The sequence below is a fragment of the Hypanus sabinus genome, chromosome 25 (assembly GCF_030144855.1).
Source record: "Hypanus sabinus isolate sHypSab1 chromosome 25, sHypSab1.hap1, whole genome shotgun sequence".
NCBI classification, from domain to species: domain Eukaryota; kingdom Metazoa; phylum Chordata; class Chondrichthyes; order Myliobatiformes; family Dasyatidae; genus Hypanus; species Hypanus sabinus.
The window spans coordinates 1,501,628-1,520,406 of record NC_082730.1 but is presented as its reverse complement, the minus strand read 5'-3'; the positions used below and the strand labels follow the sequence as shown (position 1 = coordinate 1,520,406).

General features: G+C 46.6%; 1 protein-coding gene across 2 annotated transcripts; it reads right to left on the bottom strand.

The window, feature by feature from the left end:
* Positions 1-735: 735 nt before the first annotated feature.
* On the bottom strand, positions 736-18,747 carry LOC132380922 (kelch domain-containing protein 9-like). Of its 2 annotated transcripts, none has more exons than XM_059949872.1 (5): positions 18,681-18,747; positions 4,669-5,213; positions 1,802-1,964; positions 1,123-1,321; positions 736-951 (listed from the first exon to the last, which is right to left on the bottom strand). In XM_059949872.1, exons 1-5 carry the CDS (start codon positions 18,684-18,686, stop codon positions 785-787), a joined length of 1,080 nt encoding a protein of 359 aa, XP_059805855.1. In that variant the 5' UTR covers positions 18,687-18,747; the 3' UTR covers positions 736-784. The 2 variants fall into 2 exon arrangements, with proteins under 2 accessions (XP_059805855.1, XP_059805857.1); XM_059949874.1 differs by lacking the exon at positions 18,681-18,747 and adding an exon at positions 10,777-10,877.
* Between the last annotated feature and the right edge of the window lie 32 nt (positions 18,748-18,779).

Genomic DNA, 18,779 nt, shown 5'->3' with positions numbered 1-18,779 from the left:
CTGCAGGAATTTTCCCTATACCTTGAGGTGGATGAAATTAAAGGACACAGATCAGGGTGAGGAGGAAGCGGGGTAGGTACCTTTGTCACTCAGAGAGTGACAAGTGCCTTTGACACACAGCTGGAGGGAGTCACTGACAGTTTAATGGCCTGTTACGCTTCTGTCTGACTCTGACCCTCCTGCTCAGCCCAGTGAGAAACACTGAGTGTTTGGCTGTTCGTGTGGATTGGGTTACCTGCCTGGCTCAATGTCGACAGGAAGCAAGCTTCAACTTGCAGGAGGGGTGGGGTTTGGGGAGAAGCATACAGAACAAAAGTGGAAGGTGTGGTGTGAGCAGGATTAAATATTAGAGAGCAGACTGACAGTTGATGAGGTTGCCTGCAGGGGTGGCAGAAACCAGAGGTATCTCATCATGGCTTGGTAAAACTGGGCCACATAAATTCAGGGTATTGAGGAGGGATTTAGAAGGACATGTTTATCACCTGTATGAAGAAGGTGAAGGGTGGGGAGTACTTGGAACACAGCTGGAGAGAGTGGGGGAACTACACCACTGACATTTAACAATTGTCCAGATGAGCTCAATGTCCCCTTGACTCAAAAGACCACAAAGACAAGTACTGGAGATGGGAGCAATACAGATACTGGCCAGCGTGGACCTGCTAGGCCAGATGGCCTGATTCCATGCTGTATAAACGTAGGATAAAAGCCCAGAACACGATAAGCATTCCACACGAATGGGGCAGACAGCATCTTTATTTGAATCACAGGGTTCCCACAGCCAGGGTCAGCAGTGGAGGTCCAGGGTGTAGATATCAGGAGGACAGTCCTTGCCGCCTGGTCCCAGACCTCCGATCACACACAGCTGCTCCCCTAGCACTACCATCCGATGTCCAACTCTCTTCAGCTCTACATCAGAGTCAGGGAACCGGTACCACTGCCCAGCACAAGATCCTGAGGAAACAAGAGACTGGGATCAAATACTCGCTGTGAACCTAGGCCCATCACACACTCCCAGGGCACGGGTCAGAGTCAGAGTGAAACTCCCTTGACACTGTCCCACCACATTCGCCAGGGCATAGGTCAAACAGAGTTAAGCTCCCTGTCAAGGTCTCTGACACTCACGTGTGTCATAGATGTAGAGGTCACTGCAGATTGTGTCGATGGCCTTCTTGAATGATTCACCCCCATGCAACAGGGTGAAAGGTCCCAGCTGAACCATGGAGTGGTGTCGGCGAGGTGTTGGGCTGCCAGGGGTCACCACCTTGTCAGCAATAAGGGAGCTCAACTTCTCAACCAAGCCTTGGGCAGAGGGTTGCTGGGGCTGTGGGGCATCAGAGAGGTGGTTAGTATCAATGGGGAAATAGTCAACTGGACTATCCCATCATCCACCCTCCCTAGAGCCGCACACTTCCATTGCAGCTTTTCCTTCCATTCTCAGGTTTATCTCCTCTGTCCTCTCCACTCTGCCATTCCATCTCCTCCAGCAGTCTCCTTCCTCCCACTGTTTATCCCTGCTGAACCTTCCAGGGTAATTTCCCCTCACCTTCCCAATCACTCTTCCCTACCCCTCCTCATCACTGAGCAAGATACCCACCCTCCCCACTCTGATCTTCCTGACCACATCCTCATCATTGACCCTCACTCCCCCCTTCACCATCACTGACCCACACACCCCCCTTCCCCGTCACTGACCCACACACCCCCTTCCCCGTCACTGACCCACACACCCCCTTCCCCGTCACTGACCCTCACACCCCCCCTCCCTGTCACTGACCCTCACACCCGCTCCCCCATCACTGACCTTCACGACCCCTTCCTTCCAGTGCCCAGCCACCTCAAAGCCAGGTGTGTTGCGTCCCCCAAACAGCAGCAGCTGAAAGGTGGCCTCCCCTCGGCCCCCCCTCTGACACAGGGTAGCCGAGTGTCCAGAGCGCGAGGCCGTGCGTGAGGCCTGCTCCTCATACCTGGGGAGGGACAGGCAGTCAGAGACCCCATGCTCCATAGTCTCATCAGAGCCCTCTCACAACACGGTCGCTGCAAGATGTCGGGGGAGTGGTCTGGCTTCCCACTACCCTATCCCCTCCCTTCTTGCACTCCCACACCACTCGAATGGGAATCTACAAAGCATGATTAGCAAGTACGTGGATGTCATGAAAAGTTGGTGGTGTTCGATAGTGGAGATGTGTATAGTGCCCTGGTTAAAATTTCTACTGCTGTGCCATGAGGTATTTTAGCAGATTCTGTAAAAAAGATAAGGAGCCACATTGTCCAATTTAGGAATGTCAGCTAATCAGGATTGTGGGATGGGTGAGAAGGTTCTAGAGAGCTGGGCAAGATAAGATTTCTGAAGGACAGCACACTGGTTTGAGGTCCTTTTGGCGGGAGGCATGGAGAGAAGAGCACCAGGGAAGACCCAAATGCACGGAGTGCTTCTCAAGGCAGAGAATTTCAAGAAGGGAAGTTCAGCCTGCGCTTGGTGATGGGAATTAAGTGCCGTGAGTAAAGCAATACACACAGCTAATACAGAAATGAGCTCCAACGTTTATGTGTAACTGTAATAGGCCCTCTTTTTTTCTTTTTGTTTCTTTGTTAGCTGTTTGATAAAGTTGAAAATTGATAAATATACTTTCTTTATAATTTTATGTTGGTGAATGATCTGTCATTTCTGGACTACTGATAACTGGGTATGGACAGTATTTATACAGCATTCACTCAAATTGTTCCTTTCATCAGAACATCGCAACGTTCCTGTTTGATTGAACTCCAAATCATACCAACGCTAGACATACATTACTTACAAAAGGTGGCCTCACCACTGGGCCACATGGCTGTTAGCAGAGGTAGCTAATGATCTAAGTTTGTATGAGTCCCAGTAAGAAGGTTACATGTGTTATCAGGATTCAGAAGGGATCAGATGGGGAAGTGGGGTGAAGGATGGCAAATAGAGCTTAATTTGGGTCAGTATGAAGTGTTGCATTTTGGGAAAATAAAGTGTTGCATTTTTATAAATGACCTGGATGAAGAAGTAGAAGAGTGGGTTAGTAAGTTTGCTGATGACACAAAGATTGGGGGTGTTGTGGATAGTGTGGAAGGCTGTCAGAGGTTACAGCATGACATTGATAGGATGCAAAATGGAATTGAGAAGGGGCAGATGGAGTTCAACCCAGAAAAGTGTGAAGTGGTTCATTTGGGTAGGTCAATTTTAAGACAGAATATAATATAAATGGTAAGACTCTTGGCAGTGTGGAGGATCTGAGAGATCTTGGAGTCCGTGTCGATAGGACACTCAAAAGCTGCTGCGCAGGTTGACAGTGTTGTTAAGGCATATAATGTGTTGGTATTCATCAATCGTGGGATTGAGTTCAAGAGCCGTGAGGTATATCAGACCTTGGTCAGACCCCACTTCGAGTACTGCGTTTATTTCAGGTCACTCACTTAAGGATGTGGATACTATAGAGAGAGCACAGAGGAGATTTACAAGGATGTTGCCTGGATTGGAGAGCATACCTTATGATAATAGGTTGAGTGAACTTGGCCTTTTCCCCTTGGAGCAACTGAGGATGAGAAGTGACCTGATAGAGGTATATAAAATGATGATGGGAATTGATTGTGTGGATAGCCAGAGGCTTTATCCTATGGCTGAAATGGCTAACACGTGGGGGTGTAGTTTTACAGTGCTTGGAAATAGGTACTGAGAGGATTGTCAGGAGTAAGTTTGTCACACAGGGAGTGGTGGGTGTATGGAATGCACTGCCAGTGACGGTGGTGGAGGAGGATACAATAGGGCCTTTTACATGGAGCTTAGGAAAATAGAAGGCTATGTGCTAGGGAAATTGTATGCAGTCTCTAGAGTAGGTTACATGGTCAGCACAACATTGTGGGCCGAAAGGCCTGTAATGTGCTGTAGATCTCTATGTTCAAAGGAGGGCAGGACTTTCCTAGTGAACGATAGGGCCCTGGGGAGTGTTGTAGAACAGAGGGATCCAGGGGAATTTCCCAGCAAATGTTTGGGCCCTGGGGAGTGTTGTAGAACAGAGGGATCCAGGGAAATTTCCTAGTGAACGATAGGACCCTGGGGAATGTTGTAGAACAGAGGGATCCAGGGGAATTTCCTAGTGAATGGTAGGCCCCTGGGGAGTGTTGTAGGACAGAGGGATCCAAGAATAAAATTGCATATTTCCCTAAAAGTGGAGTCACAGAACGGGTGGTGAAAAAGGCTTCTGTCCTGGTGGTCTTCATCAGTTACAGCACTGAGTGTAGAAGCTGAGATATGTTACAGTTGTACAAGATGTTTAGTGAGCCTGCATTTGGAATATCATGTGCCAACACCTTGCTATAGAAAAGATGCCATTAAGCTGGAAAGAGTGCAGACCTTGCTGGGATAGAGAGAGGCTGAGTAGTTAAGGACTGTTTTAGGAGAAGGAAGGATGACCTTATAGAGGCATAGATAGGGTGAATGTGCATGGTCTTTTTCACACAATTGGAGAATCAAGAAGCAGAGGACAAAGATTTAATAGGAACCTGAGAGGCAATTTCTTCACCCAGAGGCTGGTCAGCATATAGAACAAGCTGCCAGGAGATGTGTTGAGGCAGGTAAGTTAACAGCATTTAAAAGACTCTTGGACAAATACATGGATAGGAACGGTTTAGAATGTCTGGCTGACTCACCGGAAGCGTCCATGCTGCATGTCCACTTGAAGCTGGAAGATGCTGGCAAACCTCCTCTGGGTGCGGACCCCTCCCTCCCGTCCCACCACCCACAGCCGCTGCTCGCTCAGCTTGCTGACACTGTGGCCACTCAGTCCCACAGGTGCCTGGCTGTGCTGCTCCTGCTCCAGTTGCCTCCAGAAGCCGGGCTCGGTCTCGTACCCACCCAGGTCCAGGGCGTGAACCCCAGCCAGCCGCCTCTTGCCGTCCCACCCTCCCACCACAAGCAACCAACGCTCCTGCAGCACCACTGTGGCATGGTGACTGCGGGGTGGCCCACCCGACACCACTCCCTCCACTGCCAATGAGCCCACCCCTAGAATCACTGCATCACCCAGCGGCCCCTCTCCGGGCTCTGCTGATCGCATCCCTCCGTAGACTACCAGCCTGTCTCCCACCAGGTCTGCGCTGTGGAAGGCTCGGGCCAGGAGCACAGAGGAACCCGTCTTCTTCCAGCTCCAGCGGAACTCAGGACACTGCAAAGCCCCAGGCCCCACCGCTCCGTCCTGCAACAGAGAAGGAAGAGAGAACAGTGTCACCGACCAAGGAAGGAGCCATCTACAGCCAATTAGGACCACTGGACAGTCCAACCAATCAGCATCAATGGACATTCTCAGTTTTGCTAGTCCTATTTTGGCCACCTCTCTTCCTTTTCTGGATCTCCCAGCCTCCGTGACAGGAAATGAACTATCCACCAATACCTACTACAAACCCAGAGGTTTCTCCATTACACTTCCATCCTGTATAGATGCCACCCCTTCTCAGTTCCACTGTATCTGCACTCAGATCTAGGCTTTCTGCTCCCAGACATTCTGAATATCCTGCTCCTTCAGAACGTGGTGCTCCCTGTTGCTTCCTACAGATCTGCCCTCACCCCCACCAGCCCAGACAGAACAGAGATTGAGTTCCTGGTCCTCACTTTTCACGCCACCAGCCTTCACTTTCAGCACATCCACATCCATATTTTTACCAGCTGCAACATGATCCCACCATCAGTTACACCTTCCCCTCTCCACCCCTTTCTGCTTTCCCTGGGCACTCTTCTCTCCTCACTCACCTCTCTGCACCCACCCTTCCCACCTTCTAGTACTTTCCCTGCACCCACAGGAGATGCCAAGTGACTGCACACCTCCTTCCTCAATGCCATCTGGGGATTTAAATAGACTTTCCAAGCGATGCACAGATTCACATATACCTCCTCCAACCTCACCTGTTGTGGTGTCCTCTGCACAGTGAGGCCAAGCACAGACCAGGCGAACATATGAATGAATAGTTTGTCAAAAAATACAGAGCAGTTGGAAATTTGGACAGAGAACTGGAAGATAGAACTTGATCTGGGCAAGTATGAGATGTACTTTTGATTAAAGTTTAAAGTAAATTTATTATCAAAGTACAGTATGTCACCATATATATCCCTGAGCTTCATTTTTTGCAAGCATTCTCAATAAATCCAATGAAAATAATAGAATTAATGAAAGACCTCACAGGAGGATGCTTATGTGAGAATGCTGTTCTTGGACTACAGTTCTGTATTCAACAGCGTAATTCCCTCCAGTCTCAACAAGAAGTTCAGAGCCCTCTGCCTTCACCCTACCTTGTGTAGCTGCATCCTGGATTTGCAGTCAGATCGCCAGCAGGTGGTAAGAGTGGGCTCCCCCACCTCTGCCCCTCAACACAGGTGTCCCTCAGGGGTGTGTCCTAAGTCCCCTCCTTTACTCTCTGTACACCCATGACTGTGTCGCCACCCACGGCTCCAATCTGCTAATTAAATTTGCTGATGACACTACATTGATCTCAAATAATCAAATCTCAAATAATAATGAGGCAGCCTACAGAAAAAATCATCACCCTGACACAGTAGTGTCATGAAAACAATCTCTCCTTCAATATCGCAAAAATAAAGGAGGTGGTTGTGTGGACTACAGGAGGAATGGAGACAGTCTAACCCCGACTGACATCTGAAGTTGAGAGGGTGAACAGCTTTAAGTTCCTCGGCATAAACTTCACCGAGGATCTCATGTGGTCTGTACATACTGGCTATGTGGTGATAAAAGCACAACAGTGCCTCTTTCACCTCAGTGAAGAAGTTTGATATGGGCCCCCAAATCCTCAGAACTTTTTGCAGCAGCACAATTGAGAGCATCCTGACTGACTGCATCACTGCCTGGTATGGGAACTGTACTTACCTCAATTGCAGGACTCTGCAGAGAGTGGTGAACTTCCCACTATTGAAAACGTTTACAAAGACAGGTGTGAGAAATGGGCCCGAAGGATCATTGGGGACCAGAGTCACCCCAACCACAAACTGTTCCAGCTGCTACCATCTGGGAAATCGTACCATAGCATAAAAGCCCAGACCAACAGGCTCCGTGACAGCTTCTTCCACCAGGCCATCAGGCTGATAAACTCATGTACAATTGTATTTCTATGTTATATTGACGATCCTGGTGTACATACTATTTATCATAAATTACTATAAATTGCACACTTAGACAGATGTAACATAAATATTTTTACTCTTGTATACGAAGGATATAAGAAATAAAGACAATTCAATACAATTCAATTCAACTCAACTTGTACATTCAACCAGTGTGAAAAAGAGTACAAACTGTGAAGAAATAAATTATAATAATTACAAATAAATAAGCAATAAATAGCAAGAACATGAGATGAAGTGTCCTTGAAGGTAATTCCACAGGTTGTGGAAACAGTTCAGTGATGGGGCAAGTGAAGTTATCCTCTTTGGTTCAAGAGCCTGATGGTTGAGGAGTTATAACTGTTCCTGAACATGGTGGTGTGAGTTCTGAGGCTGCTGTACCTTCTTCCTGATGGCAACAAGAAGATGAGAGAATATTCTTGGTGGAGGGCATCCCTGATGATGGATGCTGCTTTCCTGTGACATTTCATGTAAATGTGCTCAGAAATGGGGAGGCCTTTACCTGTGATAGACTAAGCTGTATCCACTACCTTTTGTAGGATTTTCTGTTCAAGGGCTTTGGTGTTTCCAAACCAGGCTGTGATGCTGCCAGTCTGTATACTCTATACTGCACATCTTTAGCAGTTTATCAAAGTTTTAGATGTCATGCCTAAGGAAGTAGAGATACTTTCTTTCTAATTGTACTTACATTCTGGGCCCAGGACAGGTCCTCTGAAATGATAACACTTTGCTTTTGCATTTGACTTTGGAGCAAAGTACACTGCAAATGACAAGAGCATTGATGTGCAGAGGGAAATTGTGTTGCAACCCAGGACTGGACACCATCTATTCCAGCAGACTCAGGAGGAAAGCAATCAGCATAACCCACACCCCGGCCACTCCCTGTTTGGACCGCTGCTGTCCAGCAAAATGTTCAGGACACTAAAAGCCAGAACAAATAGACTGAGGAACAGCTTCTACCCCAGAGCTGTGGCCTCCATCACACCACTCCCACAGAACAATGACTGAAACTGTGAGCACACACATGCACACACAAGGACTCAAATACTTGCACTAATGGCACTTGGTTCATTACTGTGATATTCTGGTGCTGCTGCAACTTATTTTCTGCTACTTATCTATTTAATACTGTTTTTCTATTTACCACTATTCATGTTTTTATTTACCACTTTATTTAATTGCCTGAGAGGAAGCCAAACAGTTTCATTGTATCTATATTTAATGACAATAAAGATCATTCATTCATTCGTTCAACACCAATGCTTATTGAAAACTCACCAGCTTCTCTTCTTCCTTATGAGGCTGAATGCAATTGGCAGATACTCAATGACCCTCACCATTCTTTGTAGAAAGCATCCTATCTGGAGACATCATGGTTTCGTTTGACTACCACCCTGCATGTGACTCTTTCTATACTTCTTTGCCTCCATAAAGCTGCCAATATGACCCTGAACATTCTCTCTTCTCCCCGGTCCCATTGGGCAGAAGATGTAAAAGCCCGATGGTACATACCACCAGGCTCAAGGATGGCTTCTGTTTCCTTAGTATGTTAGGCTATTCTTGACCTCACCATCTGCTGCATTATGGCCCTTGCAAGTTATTGTCAGCCTGCGCTGCACTTTCTCTGGAACTGCAACACTTTATTCTGTATTCTGTTATTGTTTTCACTCATACTACATCACGCACTGATGTAATGAAATGAATTATGCATACAAAACAAAAATGTCACTGTACCTCAGTACATGCCAGTAGTAAACCAATTATTAATTAAATAACAACACATGGAGAGGTGATAAAATTGGCTTACAGCATTGGTTAGGTGGGGCATTAAACTAAAAATCAAATTGCAACACCAGGTGAGTAAAGGTGAAAAGTTTACGTGGAATGTGAGGGAAAACTTCTTCACTCAGGACAGTGACAATGTAGAATGAGCTGCCAGCACGAGTGGTACATGCCAGCTTGATTTCAATGTTTAACAGCAGTTTGGATAGGTAAATGGATGGTAGGGGTATGCCGGGCAGTTTAAATGGTTTGGCATGGACTAGATGGGCCGAGGGGCCAGTTTATGTGTTGAACTTTTCTATGACTCTATAAGTGATGGATGAACTCGGTGGTTCAGGTAGTATGTATGGAGAGTGGAGATTTCAGGTTGGGACCCATCATTATGACTGGAATAAAAAAGAGGGGAGATGGCCAGCATAAAAAAAGTAGTGGGAAGGGATGGAGAAAACACTGGCAGCAGATGGGTGGATCTAGGTGAGGTGGGGGAGGGAGAGTAGGAGTGATGTCTGAAGTTGCACGCTGATAGGAGGAAAGAACAAAGGGCTGACAAGGTGGAATCTGATAGGACAGGACAGTGGACCATAAAATAAAGGGAAGGAGCACTGGATACAATTAAACGGTTAATTTATCAAAATAATATATATTATTTATTAAAATATAGTTTACTGTGTCCACTGCTCTCACACAGCCTCCTCTACATTGGTGAGTACGTTATCTGACTTACTAGCCATGATCTTCCACATTTCCACTTTTATTTTAGTGATACAGCATGCTACAGTAGCGATTGACCACTCAATTACACTTCCCATTCCCACAGGGGTATATGTCCAAAGGCTCTCTACTGCCACATAGAGGCCAGACACAGATTAGCAAAGCAGCACCTCATATTCTGTTCTGGTCATCTCCAACAGGACACCGTGCACATCATTTCCTCTAACTTCCAGTAACTGCTCACCCCTGTCCCTTGTTTTCTCCCCATATCTGATCACCCTGTATCATCCCACCTCTACTCCCCCACCAGCCTCTTGATCTGCTCATCACATACACATTCAATGGTCTACTGTCCTCTCCTATCAGATTCCATCTTCCTCCCATTCCTTTTAGTATATATTACTTTCCAGTTCAGATGAAGGGTCTCAGCTTGAAATGTTGATTGTGTATTCCCCTCGCCTGGCCTACTGAGTTCCTCCAGCATTGCATATGCTGTCCCAGATTTCCAACACCTGCAGACTCTTCTGTTACCATTCTAATGGTGCAAGTTGTATAAAGCTTTGACTAGGCTATAAATGCAGTATTGTGTGCAGTTCTGGACACCCTGTTACAGGATGTGGATGCTTTGGAGAGGGCGCAGAAGAGGTTCACCAGGATGTTGATAGTGCTGAAGTGTGACAACTCACAAGCTGATCCCTGCAGATAACGTGTTACTTCTATTATAGAAACATAGAAAACCTACAGCGCAATAGAGGCCCTTTGGCCCACAATGCTGTGCCAAACATGTACTTACTTTAGAAATTACCTCAGATTACCCATAGCCCTCTATTTTTTGAAGCTCCATGTACCTATCCAGGAGTCTCCTAAAAGATCCTATCGTATCCACTTCCACCACCATCGCCGGCAGTCCATTCCATGCACTCACCACCCTCTGCGTAAAAAAACTTACCCCCCACATCTCCTCTGTACCTACTTCCAAGCACTTTAGAACTGTGCCCTCTCATGATGACCATTTCAGCCCTGGGAAAAAGACTCTCACTCTCCACATGATCAGTGCCTCTCATCACCTCATACACCTCAATCAAGTCATCTCTCATCCTCTGTTGCTCCAAGGAAAAAAGGCCAAGTTCACTCACCCTATTCTCATAAGGCATGCTCGCCAATCCAGGCAACATTCTTGGATGTCTCGTCTGCACCCTTTCTATGGTTTCCACATCCTTCCTGTAGTGAGGTGACCAGAACTGAGTGCAGTACTCCAACTGGGTTCTAACCAGTGTCTTATATAACTGCAACATTACCTCTCCCTTCTTAAACTCAATCCCACAGTTGTTGAAGGCCAATACATCATATGCCTTCTTAACCACAGAGTCAACCTGCGCAGCAGCTTTGAGTGTCCTATGGACTCAGATCCCAAGATCCCTCTGATCCTCCACACTGCCAAGAGTTTTACCATTAATACTAAATTCTGCCATCATACTTGACCGACCAAAATGAACCACCTCACATTTATCTGGGTTGAACTCCATCTGCCACTTCTCAGCCCAGTTTTGCATCCTATCAATGTCCTGCTGTAACCTCTGACAGCCCTCCCCACTATCCACAACACCCCCAACCTTTGTGTCATCAGCAAACTTACTAACCCATCCCTCCACTTCCTTATCCAGGTCATTTATAAAAATCACAAAACGAAGAAGATCCAGAACATATCCCTGAAGCACACCACTGGTCACCAACCATGCAGAATATGACCCGTCTACAGCCACTCTTTGCCTTCTGTGAACAAGCCAATTCTGGACCCACAAAGCAAGGTCTTCTTGGATCCCATGCCTCATTACTTTCTCAATAAGTCTTGCATGGGGTACCTTATCAAATGCCTTGCTGAAATCCATATACACTACATCTACTGCTCTTCCTTCATCAATGTGTTTAGTCACATCCTCAAAAAATTCAATCAGGCTCGTAATGCACAACCTGCCTTTGACAAAGCCATGCTGACTATTCCTAATCATATTATGCTTCGCCAAATGTTCATTAATCCTGCCTCTCAGGATCTTTTCCATCAACTTACCAACCACTGAAGTAAGACTCACTGGTCTATAATTTCCTGGGCTATCTCTACTCACTTTCTTGAATAGGGAACAACATCTGCAACCTTCCAAACCTCTGAAACATCTCCCGTCCCCACTGATGATACAAAAATTATTGCCAGAGACTCAGCAATCTCCTACCTTGCCTCCCACAGTAGCATGGGGTACATCATCCAGCCCCGGAGAGTTATCCAACTTGATGCTTTCCAAAAGCCCCAGCACATCCTCTTTCTTAATATCTTTCTGCTCAAGCTTTTCAATCCACTGTAAGTTATCCCTACAATCGCCAAGATCCTTTTCTGTAGTGAATACTGAAGCAAAGTACCTCTGCAATCTCCTCCAGTTCCATACACACTTTTCCACTGTAACACAAAGGTCCTATTCTCTCACATCTTATCCTCTTGCTCTCAACATACTTGCAGAATGCCTTGGGGTTTTCTTTAATCCTGCTTGCCAAGGCCTTCTCATCGCCCCTTCTAGCTCTCCTAATTTCATTCTTAAACTCCTTCCTGCTAGCCTTATAATCTTCTAGATCTCTTTCATTACCTAGTTTTTTGAACCTTTTCTTTTCTTCTTGACTAGATTTTGTACACCATGATTCCTGTACTCTACCATCCTTCCCCTGTCTCATTAGAATGTACCTATGCAGAACACCACACAAATATCCCCTGAACAACTGCTACATTTCTGACATACATTTCCCTGAGAATATATGTTCCCAATTAATGCTTCCAAGTTCCTGCCTGATAGCCTCGTATTTCCCCTTACTCCAATTAAACACTTTACTAACTTGTCTGTTCCTATCCCTCTCCAATGCTAAGGTAAAGGAGATAGAATTCTGATCACTATCTCCAAAATGCTCTCCCACTGAGAGACCTGACACCTGACCAGGTTCATTTCCCAATTCTAGATCAAGTACAGCCTCTCCTCTTGTAGGTTTATCTATATATTGTGTCAGGAAAGCTTCCTGAACACACCTAACAAACTCCACCCCATCTAAACCCCTTGCTCTAGGAAGATACCAATCAATATTTGGGAAATTAGAATCTCGCACTTCTACAACCCTGTTATTATTGCACCTTTGCAGAATCTGTCTCCCTATCTGCTCCTCAATGTCCCTGTTACTATTGGGTGGTCTATAAAATACACCCAGTAGAGTTATTGACCCCATATTGTTTCAAACTTCCACCCAGAGACCCCATAGACAATTCCTCCATGACTTTTCATCCTCCCTCCTTTTCGGCAGCTGTGACACTATCTCTGATCAGCAGTGCCATACCTCCACCTCTTTTGCCTCCCTCCCTGTCCTTTCAGAAACACCTAAAGCCTGGCACTCTGAGTAACCATTCCTGCCCCTGAATCATCCAAGTCTCTGTAATGGCCACCTCCCCACTGCTCCGAATACTGATCCATGCTCTAAGCTCATCCACTTTGTTCATGATGCTTGTAATTCAATTATTCTAAATTCTCTCTCTAACTTATAGACTTTTATTTTAGCGATACAGCATGCTAACAGACCCTCCCGACCCAACAAGTCCACGATGTAGGTAAAGTGAGTGAGGGGGTCCTGCTTAGAGAGTTCAGGGAGTTAGGAGTGAAGCTGAAAGGCAGGACCTCCAGGGTGACAATCTCGGGATTGCTAACTGTGCCACGTGCGAGTGAGGCAAAGAATAGAATGATTATGCACATTAATACGAGGCTGAGAGCATGGTGCAGGAAGGAAGGGTTCAGGTTTTTGGATAATTGGTCTTTGTTCCAGGGACATTGGGATCTGTTTCGAAGGGACGGTCTACATCTGAACCGGAGGGGTACTAACATTCTTGCAGGAGTGTTTGCCAGTGCTGCTCGGGGGGGTTTAAACTAGATGTGCAGGGGGCAGGGATCCAGATCCAGAGGGTTGGTCAGAAGGAGCATGGGGTTAAATGTGTAGAAGGTTTGGGTTATCTTGAGAAGGTCATCAAAATTCAGGGTGCAATTAGCCCGAAGGAAGTTCAAGGAGCTGGGTTAGGTACAGTAGACAGTGTCTTAAGCAAAGAGAGGAGGAATGGGCTAAGAATTCTATACTTGAATGCGCGTAGTGTCAGAAATAAGACAGATGAGCTTGAAGCTCAGATGAAAATGGGGAACTACGATATTGTTGGGATAACGGAGACATGGCTGCAAGGGGATCAGGCCTGGGAATTGAGTGTACCAGGGTATACGTGCTATCGTAGAGACAGAAATATGGGAAGAGGGGGTGGGGTGGCCCTGTTGGTGAGGAATGAGATTCAGTCCTTAGCAAGAGGTGACTTGGGAACAGGGGAAGTAGAGTCTGTGTGGATTGAGCTGAGGAACAGTAAGGGTAAAAAGACCCTAATGGGTGTTGTGTACAGGCCCCCAAACAGTAGCGTGGATATTGGGTACAAGTTGATTAGGGAGTTAACATTGGCATGTGCTAAAGGTAATGTAGTCATTATGGGAGATTTCAACATGCAGGTGAACTGGGAGAACTAGGTAGGTGCTGGACCCCAGGATAGGGAGTTTGTGGAGTGTCTAAGGGATGTGTTTTTGGAACAGCTTGTGCTTGAGCCAACCAGGAACGAGGCTATTTTGGACTTGGTGATGTGTAATGAACAGGAATTGATAAGTGATCTTGAAGTAAAGGAGCCATTAGGAAGTAGTGATCATAACATGATAAGTTTTTATCTACAATTTGAGAGGGATAAGGGCAGATCAGAGGTGTCAGTGTTGCAATTAAATAAAGGAGACTACAGAGCCATGAGGGAAGAGCTGGCCAAAGTTAAATGGGCGGATGCCCTGGCAGGAAAGACAGTGGATCAGCAGTGGCAGATATTCTTGGGCATAATACAAAAGATGCAAAAGCAGTTCATTCCAATGAGAAGGAAGGATTCAAAGAGGGGGAAGGGGCCACAGTGGTTGACAAAGGAAGTCAGAGATTGTATAGCATTAAAGAAAAAGAAGTATGACAGGGCTAAGATGAGTGGGAATACATATGATTGGGAAAGTTTTAAGGAACAGCAGATCTTAACTAAAAAAGCAATACGGAGAGAAAAAATCAGGTATGAGCTCAGTCTAGCCAGGAATATAAAAGGGGATAGCAAAAGCTTTTTTAGCTATGTGAAGAGAAAGTAGTTAAGAACAATGTTGGCCCCTTGAAGAATGAATTGGGAGAAATTGTTATGGGAAACAGGGAAATGGCAACAGAATTTAATGCGTACTTTAGATCTGTCTTCACCAGGGAGGACACTAGCAATCTCCCAGATGTATGGATGGGCCAGGGTCATAAGATATCAGAGGAATTGAGACAGATTGACATTAGGAAAGAAACTGTGATGAGTAGACTGGTAGTACTGAAGGCTAATAAATCCCCGGGTCCAGATGGTCTGCATCCGAGGGTTCTAAAAGAGGTGGCTCAGGAAATTGCGGATGCATTGGTAATCATTTTCCAATGTTCCTTAGATTCAGGATCAGTTCCTGAAGATTGGAGAGTGGCTAATGTTGTCCCACTTTTCAAGAAGGGAGGGAAGGAGAAAACGGAGAACTATCGCCCTGTTAACCTAACGTCAGTCGTGGGGAAGATGCTTGAGTCCATTATTAAGGACGAAATAGTGGCACATCTAGATGGCAGAAATAGGATTAGGCCGAGCCAGCATGGATTTACCAAGGGCAAATCATGCTTGACTAATCTGTTGGAGTTTTTTGAGGGTGTAACAAGGATGTTAGACGAGGGTAAGCCAGTGGATGTTGTATACCTAGATTTTCAGAAGGCATTCGATAAGGTGCCACATAGGAGATTGGTGAGTAAAATCAGAGCTCATGGCATTGGGGGCAGGGTTTCAACATGGATAGAAAACTGGTTGGCAGATAGAAAGCAAAGGGTAGCAGTGAATGGGTGTTTCTCGGACTGACTGGAGGTGACTAGTGGGGTACCACAGGGCTCTGTATTGGGACCACAGCTCTTTACGATTTATGTCAACGATTTAGATGAGGGCATTGAAAACTATATCAGCAAGTTTGCTGACAATACTAAACTGGGTGGCAGTGTGACATGCGAAGAGGACGTTAGGAGAATACAGGGAGACTTGGATAGGCTGGGTGAGTGGGCAGATACTTGGCAGATGTCATTCAATGTGAATAAATGTGAAGTTATCCACTTTGGAAGCAGGAACAAGAGGGCAGAGTATTGTCTGAATGGTGTAGAGTTAGGTAAGGGGGAAATGCAAAGAGACCTAGGAGTCCTAGTTCACCAGTCAATGAAGGTGAATGAGCAAGTGCAACAGGCAGTGAAGAGGGCAAATGGAATGTTGGCCTTTGTTACAAGGGGAATTGAGTACAAGAGCAAGGATGTCCTTTTGCATTTGTACAGGGCCCTGGTGAGACCACACCTGGAATATTGTGTACAGTTTTGGTCTCCAGGTTTAAGGAAGGACATTCTGGCAATTGAGAAAGTGCAGCGTAGATTCACTAGGTTGATTCCTGGGATGGCACGGCTGCCTTACGCAGAGAGATTGGAGAGATTGGGTTTGTACACGCTGGAATTGAAGAGATTGAGAGGGGATCTGATTGAAACATTTAAGATAATTAGAGGATTTGATAGGATTGAGGCAGGAAATATGTTCCAGATGTTGGGAGAGTCCAGTATCAGAGGGCATGGATTGAGAATAAGAGGTCAGTTATTTAAAACAGAGTTGAGGAAGAGCTTCTTCTCCCAGAGAGTTGTGGAGGTGTGGAATGCACTGCCTCGGAAGACGGTGGAGGCCAATTCTCTGGATGCTTTCAAGAAGGAGCTAGATAGATATCTGATGGATAGGGGAATCAAGGGATATGGGGACAAGGCAGGGACTGGGTATTGATAGTGAATGATCAGCCATGATCTCAGAATGGCGGTGCAGACTCGAGGGGCCAAATGGTCTACTTCTGCACCTATTGTCTATTGCCACCCAATGACTAATTAAGTTGCTAACCTGTATGTCTTTGGAATGTATGAGAAAACCAGAGAAAATTCCCACGGTCACAGAGAGAATGTACGAACTCATAATGGACAGCCCCGACATTCTGCATTGTTACTGTTTTACCATGTTCTACCTCAATGCTCCGTGTAATGATCTGATCTGTATGAACGGAGAGCAAGACAAGCTTTTCACTGTATCACTGTATCAGTAACAAGAATAAACCAATGCTAATATAAGGGGAACCTGGACCAACCAGTGTTTGTTTTTTTCTCTTTGGAATGCTGAAGGCTGTGGAGAGACCTGAGAGAAATGTGGATAGGGTCAGAACCTTTATTCCAGGTTGGAAGTAATAGAGAGTAGGGCATAGGTTTAAAGAGTGAGGGAGAAAGTTTAAAGAAGATTCATGCAACATTATGTCCCTTTCCCATGCCACCCAACTACCCAGCTTCATTCTCACATTCTATTCTTCCCTTTCCCATATCCAGCCTCACCCCCCCTCTCCCACCTGTCTCCATCTTCCCATCACCCTATCTGCCCTCTCCCCCTAACACCAACCAGATCCTACCTCACCTCTCACTCAAATCTCTGTACACTGGCTAACACCATTCTATACTCTCAGTAATCTGAAACACTAACCATCCCTTTCCCTGACCCATTGAATTCCTCCAGAACTTTGTTCAGGCATCATCAATGTCCAAGTCTGTTCAACCAATCAATCAAGTTTATTATCTTCAGCATCCTCAACTCAACACCACCAATGGCCATCTAACTTGTGCTGGGCATTTAGCCAATCAGTATCAGTCATTCAACCAGTCATCAACATCAACCAATCACAACCATTGACTATCTGTCCAGTGATGGGCATTCAGTCAATCAGGGCCATGGCCATACATTTAATTACCATTACTTGCCATCAAGCAAGCAACATGCCAATCATTTAAGCAATTGCAACCTCAACTGTTTTCAACTCCCTAATATTTGACTAATTACTGTTATTCTCCAATCACAGTTTGATTTCCTCACAGCTGACCATTGAGTTAATTCTTATCACTGGCCAGTTGACATCAATCCAGCCAATTATGTTGGTTGGAGCACTCAATCTGTCACTTCACTTCCAACGAATTACAATATCTGAGTGTTCTTTGTCCCTCCACTTTTCTTCCCTTTTCTCCTTCGATGCCACTTCCCCACCCCTCCCCTCCCCATTCCCTGTTGCTCACTCTTCTGTTCACCCTCCATACCACATCTTTTCCTTCTCCCTGGCCCCTCCATCCTTCAGAGGCCACTCTGTCCCTCTCTCCTTCCTCTGAACATCTCTCTCTCTTCCCCCTCTACTACTCTCCCCTCCCTCCCCTTCTATCCCTATCTCTCTCTCCCCCTTTCTCTCTGTCTCTTTCTCTGCACTCCTTCTGCCCTGCCTCTCACCTCCCTCCCTCACTACTCCCACTCTCCCCTCCATGCCCCTGCCTCACTCCCCTCCCTCCCTCTCCCCACCCACGCACCTCTCTCCCCCTCCACCACCCGCTCTCACTCCTCTCCTTCCTCCCCCTCTTCCTCTCTCCAACTCCTTCTCTCTCCCTCAACCTTCTCTCTGCCTCTCACTCACCCCCTCTCTCACCATTCTCTCTCTTCACACCCCACTCTCTCCTCCCCTTCTCACCCTCACACCCTCCCTCTCTCCTCTCCCCCTCTCTCTCCACCTCGCTATCTCCCCTCTCTCTATCCCTTCCCTCCCTCTCTCTATCTCCCCTCCCTCCTCTCCATCTCCCCTCCCCCCTCTCCATCTCCCCTCCCCCCTCTCTATCTCCCCTCCCCCTTCTCCAACTCCCCTCCCCCTCTCCATCTCCCCTTCCCTCCCTCTCTCCATCCCCCTCCCCTCACCCTCTCCAACTCACCCTCTCCATCCCCCTCCCCATCCCCCTCCCCTCCCCTCCCCTCCCTGTCTCCATCTCTCCACCTTCCCCCTCGCACCCTCCTTCTTTCCCTCTCTCGAAGTTTCACCTGCATTTCCCGCAGCCGCTCCCGTTGCCCGGCAACCGTTCCCCTGGACGAACGCGTCGCTGCTTTACGGCAGTGTCGCCGAGACTCTGCGCACTTCAC